This window comes from Sinocyclocheilus anshuiensis, unplaced genomic scaffold (genome assembly GCF_001515605.1).
Source record: "Sinocyclocheilus anshuiensis isolate Anshui unplaced genomic scaffold, SAMN03320099.WGS_v1.1 scaffold112, whole genome shotgun sequence".
Lineage (NCBI taxonomy): Eukaryota > Metazoa > Chordata > Actinopteri > Cypriniformes > Cyprinidae > Sinocyclocheilus > Sinocyclocheilus anshuiensis.
In genome coordinates this window covers 337,389-349,219 of record NW_015557175.1, presented here as the reverse complement: position 1 = coordinate 349,219, position 11,831 = coordinate 337,389, and the positions used below count along the sequence as shown (strand labels likewise).

The following is an 11,831-nucleotide window of genomic DNA, read 5'->3' as shown; positions in this document are numbered from 1 at the left end:
TTTTAAAGATCATTATTTTGTGTATTTGGTGTAACAGAATATGTTGACATGCTTTAATGTTCAAAAAACACATTATTTTTCAAATACTGTACATTATTGTAGGTCCTCTATGCCCCGCCTCTCTCAAACGCATCGTTTTCAACAAAGCCCCCTCCTTTGACAAGCGCAGTCTGCTCTGATTGGCCAGCTGACCCAGTGCATTGTGATTGGCCGAACACCACAAGCACGCATCGGAAATGTAACGCCCCTTACCATAATCGCGAGCTTCAGCTTTCAAAGTAAATATCAAGACAGTTAATAATGTTGTTAGTTTTACCATCAGTTCAAGCCCGAAAGGGCAACAGAGTCGTGTGACAGACACAGTGATGATGCAGTACACAAGCCTTTGTGCACAGCCAGCCTTGTACTCTTCTAGGTTCAAAAAACTCGTCCATAAAATGCGTTGCACAAATTCGAACATCTGGGTTGTGCTGTTCTGTTGTAAATAAATCTTAACCAATGATTCCTAATTGCATCTACTTCCGGAAGGCCAAATAAAGTGCTTTTGCTTTTGCACTGAAACACACAGCGTCTCACTGACATGGCTGCATCAACACTACTGCTGTTCCTGAAACCACGCCTTCTTTCTTTGCGTGCACATTTGGGCGGCATTATGCTAATCTTCCCACATCGTGAGGTAGATATGTGGGGGCGTGTTAGAACGAGCCGTTTTAGGTAGGTGTGGCTGACTCTGAACTTTTATAAAGAATATCTCTTTGGATTTGAGACTTTAGTCTTTGCAACTTTACAGATCTTCTTTATGCACCAAGAGCTTGTAGCACTCCAAAGAGAAAGGACAAATTTAAATCGCATCATATGACCCCTTTATGTTGTGGAAGCGCAACAGTCTGAAGAGAATTTAGTTAAGTTAGTTAAGGTTTATACTTTATAATACGGCTGCGTGATTTGGGGAAAAATATAATTGCTTTGTTTGTTTTTAATAAACATTGTTATTACAATGTACTATTGTATTATTCCTCTGTTAAATGAAAAAAAAAGCGTTTTAAGAAAAATTATAATGTAACTATATATTACAACTGTAAAGTTTCAATAATATTTATGGCTGTTTAAATTTCTTCACTTTCAAATGTTAATCCACCATTCTTTATTTTATTTTAAGCTTCTCTTTTGTTGATAAGTGCTTTTCATTACAAGTATGGCAAGATGGTTGGCACATATACACTTAGGGCTGGGCGATTTTTCCGATTGTCTTTAGAATTACTTTTCATGTATGAGACGCTTGGAGAGACGCGAGCGCAACAGTCAAACGTGTTCATGTTTACATAGAAAAAACTATGGAAAAGCAGCGCAATCGAATGAAAACCTGTAAAGAACTACTACTGTATGTTTGATATTTCATGTTTGCTTCATGGTGACATCAGGCTGAAAGCTGTGGTTCATTGTTTTTACAGAACATTTATAGTTAATAATAGTCTACTGGTGTTATACCTTTTGAATTGGAATTACCTTGACTTTTGAGATTTTTTTAAAGCATTTTCCTTGTATTATTTCTGAACATATAATATGTATAAGACAAGTTTGTACAAGATGTAATTGTAGTTCATGCATCTTTTTTGCAAAGATATTTAACAAGTGATTTGTTTAACATTTACATCATGTTGACAACTTCATATGTGGTGCACTTGGAATAGATTTTTTTTTAACTAGAGGGTTAATAAAGAAAAAGTTACCTGAATCGTGTTGAAGTTGTTTCAAGTTGACTTGTTAAAAATCGTAAAAGTCGAGTATCGGTCAAACGTTCTGGAAAAAATCGAGCTATTTTTTTTTTTTTGCCATATCGCCTAGCCCTATAAAGTACTGGTAAATTAAAGAGTAAGTTCACCCAAAAATGAAAATTCTGTCATTATTTACTCACCCTCATGTTGTTCTAAACCCGTAAGACCTCCGTTCATCTTTGGAACATAAATTAAGATATTTTTGATGAATTCTGGGAGCTCTCTGACCCTCCCATAGACAGCAATGTAATTACCATGATCAAGGTCCAGAAACGTAGCAAGGAGATCGGTAAAATAGTCCATGTGACATCAGGGGTTCAACCGTAATTATACGAAGCTATGAGAATACTTTTTGTACGCAAAGAAAATGCGGATACATTATTTTCGTTCAAATCAAAGCATAAACAACGTAGAAAATGTATCCATGTGACGCAGCTGACACAGAACAGCATACGCTGTTTACATCCAGCTGATATTCTCCAAAATGGCGCTACGGTGATGGTGGAGGAGACGAATTGTTGAATAAAGTAGTTATTTTTGTTTTCTTTGGAACCACTGATGTCACATAGACTATTTTAATTATGTCCTTATTATGTTTCTGGGCCTGGGAACGTTTCAGTTGCATTGCTGTCTATGCAGGGTCAGAAAGCTGTCAGATTTCATCTAAAATATCTTAATTTGTGTTCCGAAGATGAACGAAGGTCTTACGGGTTTAGAACAACATGAGGGTGAGTAATTAATGACAGAATTTTGATTTTTGGGTGAACTAACCCTTTAAGTTTAGAGATCATGTGTGAACCGGACCTTTTCAAAAATACCGGTAAATCAGTTCCAATTAAATTTTCTGATATGAGAGAGAAAACACAGGCAAAACACTTAAAGCTAATTTCTTATGATTGACATCAAAGAATTTAACGGTATTTCGGTGTGAATGGTCTCTTAACAGTAAAACAACAGAACACTGTCACATGTGTGTGAACAGCATATATGGTGCATTTATGCAAAGTCAATCTGGTAATTTTATAATTTACCAGTTTAATGTGTGAAAGGGGCTACTGATTCATCCACTGGACTATTTCTTTAAGAAAGACTAAACCTGACAAGACCAGACTAAAGCGAACCGAACTCACTAACACAAACCGATGGTAACAAACACACCAGCACACACTGAGGATGACAGCTGAAGGCCGACAGATGGCGGCCATTAGAAACATTAATGAATAAATCAGTTGCTGACCATCTATTATTCACACACACATACACACACACACGGTCCCATTCAACTTTCAGAATGAGGCAAAGACACTCTCTGAGGGCAGTCTGATGTCTACTCAATAACAAAAACATCAGCGATCTCCCCAGAACCTCAGGACATTGAAAAAACATACTACGAGTGTAGGAAAGTTTTGACACATTCAGGTTCACCTAGGAAGTTTGAATTTATGAGTTTGGAAGTTGTAATTATGATGTCAGGTGCATTCAAATCACTTTGTTCTGAACACGATGGCGATGTACCTTTTCAGCAACTCTACTTCTATAAAATCATGAATAGAAGGAATGTGCGTTGAGTTTGCTTTAGCTTTTTTTAATTCATGAAGGTGCTGTATTCTATTGTAATTGTACAATACAATGGCATTTTGCCAGAATTTTAAGGTTTAAAGGGGGCATGACCAAAAAAACGCTTGAAAACCACAGCACTAATGTTAATTCTGAACACTATGTTGGATGGATAGTATGCAAATTGGAATGCAGCAAATTTAAACAAATTCTAGAAACAAATAGAATGGACTGACCTCATGATGTTTAATTAAGCAGTGTCTAGTCAGTTTTGAAAATAAACAAGTATATTTGGTTAATTGTAAGTTAACTCATAATGCAATGTAATGTAAAGTAACTTGTGGCAGTCTGATCAAATAATGAAAAGAAAACTGATATGGCCTCTGGTTTGTTTTTGTCAGTTGTTCATCTCAAACGGAAGATCAGATGCAACGTGCAATGCACTCAGTGCAGTGTAATTTTGCATATTGGGCATAGTTTAAATACTGCATACTAAGTTCTTAAAAAAAAAAAAAATTGGTTGTATACCAATGGAAACATTGCCTGCACATGTGTCTGCCCTCTTTAGTGGTGTGGCATGCATGTATCAGATAACCTCTTTACATTTAGGCCATAAACATTCCTAAGGCCACAGAAATACAAACCCATCTAGCAACTGTCTCGGATCGAGCCCAGAGGTTATGGGTGACACTCACAGCTGTTGACATTCGGTCATCCTGTTTCAATCAAGATCATGTAACACACAAAGCATGCACTGAAGATATGGGTGGAGATACACACAACCTCTCAGTTTTATGTAATTAATTGAGCCAGGTCTTCATTTCAATGTCTTCAATGTGTTAATCCAATTTACTTCAATCCACTTGTATAGTTCATAGACACTTAACCGCTGAGCTTCCCATAATGAAGCTGTTGAAGTCAAGCATCATTGCAGAGTTTACTGCAGCTTTGTGGGTAATGAGCCTACAGTCACATCTGTTGACTGGACAATTAACTCTAATTTGCATTTTTAGTTTTTAGGTCATGCTCAGTAATCAGTTTTGACTGCGAGGGTGTGTGTATGATATATATAATAATCAGCCGATAAAGCAATTATTCATACTATCCGCTAGGGCTGAAACGATTAGTCGACATTATCAACAACGTCGACAATAAAAAATTGTCGACAAATATTTTTGCTGTCGAGTAGTCATTTGATCTCATGACCAAGTGAAAGAGCCTGCAGTAATGCAGTTTGACCAGTGTGGCGCTGTAGCGCAAGACTGTAATTCAGCTCTCCCGGATGCAATTCAAGAGAAGAAGACACAGCGCTTCACAGTGTTGCCAGACATATGATAATTATCATATTTGTACGATAATTTTGACCTCTGTACGATGTACGATCAATAACTTAAAAAATCCCATAATGTACGATAATTTCAGAATTTTGTGACTCTTCAAATTATGGCAGTTGTAGTCATACGGTTTCTATACTCATCCACGAAATCGGCTCATTACAGACACTATAAATGCACTTGTGCACACTCGTGTGTTAAGAATTCAGGAGGGTGCGCCCTGCTTTTAAACCAACGAGCACTATCTTGCGGTCCACGACGACAAGAACCCCCTCAACATCTGGCAACACGCAGGCTTCCGAAGACAGAGACTCGCAGGTGGAGTTTTATCTAGTTTTTTATCTATTGTGGTAATTTGCAGGTTGTGTCAAAAAGTTGTTGGTTTAGATAAATAGCTGTATTCTGTACGTTTGACTCATGTACGATACTTTTCTTCCAAATACGATAATTTTGAGCTTCTGGTACGATACTTGGACATTTCCAATCTGGCAACACTGGCGCTTCAGAGCAAACACAGCCTAAAGCTGCTGAGCGACGTTTGGATGAATATGTAAATATATGCTGCGCACTTTCCTCTAAATAGCGAAATAAACACAACAAAAACGGACAGCGGTGAGAAAGCAGCTGTTAAGAAAGCACCTAATTACAGCAATGTGGATGTTGCACGAGCTCTGCGGTTCAGTAGTCCAGTAAAGTCCAGTCACAGCACGTTTATTTAAGTACTTTATGTAATAGATAGCCTTAAATCAAGCAGCTTTACAGTATTAAACATGAAAAACCAGAATCAGTGTCGCTTTCAGTTAGAATTACAACCTGATTTTCTGTTATTTAGCAGCTCTCCAGTGTGGAGCTAGCTAATGATAAAATCGTTTAGTAGTGGGGAAAAAAATATTATTTAATTAAAGTGATAGTTTGGTTTGCAGAGATCAAAGCTTGAGCTTGCTCAGGACTTTTTTGGTTATCATAACCCTATACTGTATTTTAAGAGAGATTAAGATCGGTATCACCACCGAAATGTTGTATCAGTGCATCTCTAGTGCTGTCAAACATATAGATTTTTGCTTTCTTGCTCTCTCCTCTTCGACAGTGGGTTCATGCCAAGACATTTGAAGTAAACATATGCAAAATGTTTTTCTGTAGTGTTTTACCATTAATGTAAAAATATACCTCATTATCATGTTCTAGCCTTGTTATATTTACGGTATCTTTCAATAAAAATCAAAAAATTTATGCCGTTAATGTTGTGGCAGTTTTTCCTCATGGTATCAAAAACCACTATTTTTCCAAGTTAGAAATTCCAGTATAATGACAACACTAATCCCTACCAGTTTTTTGTTTTGTTTTTTTCTTCTAAAAATCTTACATTATCATACAAACCACATAGTATGAATTCATACTAAAGTGCCAAGTCATAAAATAATTGTGTTTTCTCATCTATCCAGAAGCTGGGGATACCTGTTGACCTGTTCATAGATAGTTACCTGAATAAGAATGAGTTTGGCCAAACATTTTATGTCTGCATTTGCCTATTTGCATAGATTTTTTCAGGTAAACAAGTGTGTGTGCGTGTGTGTGTGCGTGTGTGTGTGTGTGTGTGTGTGTGTGTTTGTGTGTGTGTGCTGGGTGTTCATTGGAACCTCGAAAATGTTTCTGTCAGTCTTTTAGCAAATTAAAGATGACAGCCTGACTGAGTAATAGTTTAACAACATTGAGTTAAAGCTCGAAGGCCTCAGAAACTCATCTGAACGACTAGGCGGAAGTAAAACATCCACTGAACTGTGCTTCAGGGTCAAAGCCTTTAGACCTTGACCGTTTTCCCTTCACAAAATGGCTTAGACAGCATAACCGGCGACTGTACTAAGGTGGCCCACTGCCATGAGCACAAGGTTGGGTGCTGTTCTTCAGAAGAGCCAGCTGAAATCATTCACAGTTCAGCTGTTGTGTTAGGCTTCCTAAACTCCCCTGGGACAAATGTGAGGGACTGAAATACAGTGCATGTTCTGCCTTTCATCTATTAAATGTTGTTTAGAAACTAAATTTGTCCACAAAAAAAAATAAAAAATTTAAATCAAGGTTAAGTTCCTAGAGAAATTCTCTTGTACTCACTTTGACTTTATACGGTTCTCCAAAAAAAAAGTTCCAATTTAATTAGAAAAATGTCATGTGGTGTAACCATCAACAGTAGTAAAATATTATTCTTACATCCTGAATACATGTGAGTGATCTTAATTGTTATTAAACATTTTTAAATACTGAGTTATACATTTAATTATATATTTTCAAGGTAAACGGTACTTTTTATACAAATATCGTAAAACGTTTTTGAGAACTCTCACCACGACAATTTACTTTATTTGCATTTTACTGAATTAACCTTGCTTAGTGAAGTCATATCTGATATTTTAAAAGATTTAAAGGGATAATTCACCCCAAAAAAATAAAATTCTTCTATAGATATTTAAGATATTTTTAATATTCTCTCATTATTTTTGCCCGTCCACACTCAACCAAAATTTTCACGCAATACAGAAAAAAATAAAACATTGTAAAATAACCCATATGAATTAAGTGGTTTAATTTAAGTCTTCTGAATAAATATGACTGCTATGATTAACAGATTTATTTAGGTTTTTATTTACATATAAACATCAATCAACATAAAAACTCATCAAATATGGTAAACAGAAACTCAACTGCTTGCTTGATGAGAACAAACCTCATTGGTCAAAAAGGATGAGAGAATATTAAAAAGCATCGTAATTTGTGTTCTGAAGATAAATAAAACTCTTATGTGTGTGAACAACTTGAGGGTGAGTAAATAACAGAAAGAAACTATCCCTTTAAGAGATGCCTCTAAATACCCATGAAAAGTTTGAAATGCATTCAAAATATGTTTGACTGGGATGGCAGCGGAATGAAAGACAAAATCAAAAGCAGATTTTGAAAGCCCTGTTTTGTTAAGAAATTTCATGAGAAGTAGATCAAGTCAACATGTTCATAAAGTGCAAGTATCTGAGGACATCACAATGCACTGCTCTCCAGTTAACAGCTATGTTTCCAACAGAAACATTATTCTATGGCAAAATCCCTTCATGGACAAAAATATCATGTCATACTTACATATCATCAAATACAAAAATCACACTCGGTAATAGACTTTCCCTATAACATAAAAAACAAACAAGTGGAAGGATGCCTCGGGTCTCCCCTGAGACACAGTGACTCCAAATGTGCTTACAGGCAATAATGACTTGTGTAATGCATTCAGAACTCTCTCTGCACGGAGGTCATGACATGAACATACGACAGCCGCTCTACTCTCTCTGCCTTGATAATATCATCCGTCTTTACATTGTGAGCAGTAAGATGTAGCTTAAAATTCCTCTCACACCATAACCAGTGTTGAGTTCCTGACACCTTATTAGGGCTCCTCTGCTGACATCTCAGAGCATCAGTGAGGGGAATGACTCCAAATCTGCTTAAGAGACCTAAAGCTGATGACTCATGTAATGCATCCTGTGCATTCAGAACTTTCCATGCTCTGCTCCAGAACCACAATGGGCTGCACGTAACTTACAGAAACCCTGGGAAACACACATGTTTTAAAGGAATTACTGTTGGCATACGCTCACATTCATGTCCTTCTGCCTGGATGACTTACTTTATTCTGTGGAATATGAAATTAGGTATCTTGTAGAATGTTTACAATGCTCTTTTCCATACTACAAAAGCATAAAAATGATCTAAAATGGCTGAAAAATAAATATATTATTAAAAATAATAAAAAATAATAAGTGAAAAAGGCTGATTTTTTTAAGTTCCATGGCAGAAAGTGGGTTTGGAACAACATTAAAGTGAGTAAATTATGAAAGGCTTTTATATTTGGTGATCTCTTCCTTTAATGATCAAAAGACACAAATATGGCTTACAAAACGAAAGAATCAATAGTTTTTTCATCATGTCAAACCTGCTGTCGACAGGCGGCATGCAGGCTTAGGGCAAGATTTTCAATGAATAATGATTTAAATTTTAAACTCTTCCTCAAAATAAACATGTGATTTCAGAAAACTGGTAAAACGTATTCATGAGTCAATTCATTTACTTTAATGTCACTTTGTGGAGCTTGACCTTTCCAGTTTCCACCCACTTTCACTAAATGGAAAAGAACAGCTTGGACATTCTGCTAAACTTCTCCTTTTGACCTCCACAGAGGAAAGTAAGCCATACAGGTCCCTAACACCATGAGGGTGAGGAAATGCTCTCCAAACTTTCATTTTGGTGTTAAATATGAAAGTAAACTATATTAAAACGAACTAATACTAAAGCAAAGCTGAGGCAGAACATATTTAGATGACGCATGAGTGAGAGGAGTGACGCCACAGGCTCGGAGTCATTCATAAGGCATCATTATTTATGTATTTATTTAACCATAGACCATAAAAGCATCACCAGCACGAACATTTCATTAGCTGATTGTCCTTATGAGCGCATAAAGTCGCTTACCCTCCGCCACAGTCTCCTCCGCGGTCACCTGATATCGTCCAATGGAGAAAACGCGTCCGATAAACGCGCCGGACCCCGCGCCGCCCCCCGCAGCGGCTCCAGACGCGGGCCCGGAGCCCACCATCTCCCGTCGGCCATCGAAGAACTTCTTCATTGTCCAACCGGCAGCACTTTAATACTCATTAAATCGTGAAAACCCGCCTGACTCTCTCTCTCTCTCTCTCCAGCTCCGGCTCCGAGGCTTGACAGACGCGCAAACTATAGCAACGCACGACAATCTCTCGAGATATAATATACCTTACCGTCCGGATAGAGACTCCGAGGTTCATGCGAGCTCAGCGCACCTTCATCACAAAATCAACCCGGGCTGCGTTACATTACAGATCCAAAAACAACTCATCAGGATGAGTCACCTTTGACATATCTTCATTCTCATAACAGCAGCTTATAATAAGAGATCTGCTGAGTGCCAGCAGGACGCAGCTTCCTCTACATGAATCCTCCTGCCACGCTGTCTGTTACTGTGCGCTTGTCAACGATTATCAGCACCGCACGGCATTCAAGAGTCGCTCTCTCTCTCTCTCCCTCCCTCCCTCCCTCCTCTCGGTTTGCTCATTCAATCATCACAGCTGATCCTCGGGAAAGACGCTTGCCCGGAAACCCGGAAGTGCAAGCTATACATAGATCGGGAAACAAGCGGTTCGACGGGGCTTTCCTTAAAGGGGTCATATGATGCGATTTCAATTTTTCCTTTCTCTTTGGAGTGTTACAAGCTCTTGGTGCATAAAGAAGATCTGTAAAGTTGCAAAGACTAAAGTCTCAATGGAAAATAATGTTTTTTTTTAACTTTAAACCGCATAAACACATTTCATTACACCAAATACACAAAATAATGTTCTTTTTAGCAGCATCATATGACCCCTTTAAGAAAAGTGAATAATAGTGTCCGCGCATTGCCAGCCGATGAGGTTAAGTCACGAAAGGAGCCGTGCACCGGATGAGAACCAGCATGAAGCGGTCTCGCTCGCGTGCAGTCTGACGCTCTGGTAGTTCAACGGGACGCGGGGACGTCAGCGGGGACGGCACGTGCGTTTACAGTAACAGCCGCTAGGAGGCTTCACAGTACGCCGCAAAATTATGATTAACAGCAAATCAAATTTTAACCTTAACATATAACAAATTTCAAACATAACGACTGAAGTGTCGCAAAATGTACCTGAAATGCACATGAAATTTAATTCTACTTTATATTTATCTTCTTTTAAAAAATTTTATTTAAAAAAAACAACAAAAAACAAACACTAGCTTTCTATTTTTTTTTCTATTCTATCTACTTGTTTTTCTTTGTGTGTGTGTGTATAATATATATATATATATATATACACACCTTGCTGCGTGTACTGTGTTAGGCTAACTGAGACTGGTCATTTGCACTTATATATTGTTGCTCTTTTGTTAGTTTTGATTGCTTTTATTGTCCTCATTTGTAAGTCGCTTTGGATAAAAGCGTCTGCTAAATGACTAAATAAATGCATATAATGCAATAAAAGTACTTATTTACATGCATTTGCCAGAACGACACGATGGCTGTGACATTGCTGCCCCCTACAGGAAAATGTCTTTCTCTTCAATACTATAAAACTAAACTGGTCTAGAAAGAGTTTTCACTCAGAAATTGCTAGTAAATTTCACAAAGAAACAATTAACACATTGAATTAAACATGTTGAAGTAAAAAAAAACTGAAATTTCTTTATTACCATAATTTATGGTTGACTGTTATACATTCTTGTTCTATTTGTTCTATTGTTAACACATTCTCGGTCAAATTACATCAAACATTTGACAGGCAAAAGTTTTTAACTTTAAAAATGTTGTAGCTGTTGGCTTGTATGGTGGACTCTTTCTAAATATACCGTCGCAAGACAACAACAGCCGACACATCTTATCCCACTCTCCTTCACTGTTCAGAATAAAGATAACACTAGTTCTGAGAAAAGCTCAAGCATCACGTTTGCAGATGCCAGCTGGTTTGACGTTTTGTTATCTGATGCAATGACATTCTTGTCTTTTTGGAGCTTCTGTACTGTAGGTGTAGGTCGTACGATGGTGTTTATCTCAGTACTATAAATGTTTATAATTATTCTCTGTGCATTACAAACTAATATTTATATGCACCATTACTTTTAACCTTATCTCAGTTTCTGACTCACCCAAACATAGTATTCTGCATACTAAAGAATTATGGTTACACTTTATTTTAAGGTCTCCTTGTTACAGTGTAATTATACAATTAAGATCTGAGTAAAATTATGTATTTATTATAGGGTTAGGGTTTGGTTTAGGGGTAGGGGTAGTTGCATGTAATTATGCATAATTTACTGTTATTGCTATATGTGTAATGTGTAACAAGGACATAGTAAACAAATAATATCGATACAACTCAATTCATTCATTAATTAAATTGATAAATTAAAAGAAGTCATGAGCAGTGAAGGGACACAGCCTTTTAATAGCATTTGAAGTAAAAAAAAAATTACTTAGTTATTAAAATCATCTTATTTTCTCTTAACCAGCAGCACAAGAAAACCTAAAACATGCAATGTCTTTAATTCAGGAATCAAGAAACCTATTATTTTGTTTTGATGACGTTTAATTTAATAC

The 11,831-nt window shown here is 37.0% G+C and overlaps 1 protein-coding gene across 2 annotated transcripts in view; it reads right to left on the bottom strand.

The window, feature by feature from the left end:
• The window catches only part of LOC107678431 (AP2-associated protein kinase 1-like), a 61,051-nt gene extending 51,297 nt beyond the window's left edge, over nt 1–9,754 (bottom strand). The window contains exon 1 of one of the 2 annotated variants that reach the window (XM_016473689.1): nt 9,170–9,754. In XM_016473689.1, the coding sequence (XP_016329175.1) occupies nt 9,170–9,323 (154 nt within the window). In that variant the 5' untranslated portion in view covers nt 9,324–9,754. The remainder of the gene's footprint in view (nt 1–9,169) is intronic. The other variant, XM_016473690.1, reaches the window with a different exon arrangement.
• Between the last annotated feature and the right edge of the window lie 2,077 nt (nt 9,755–11,831).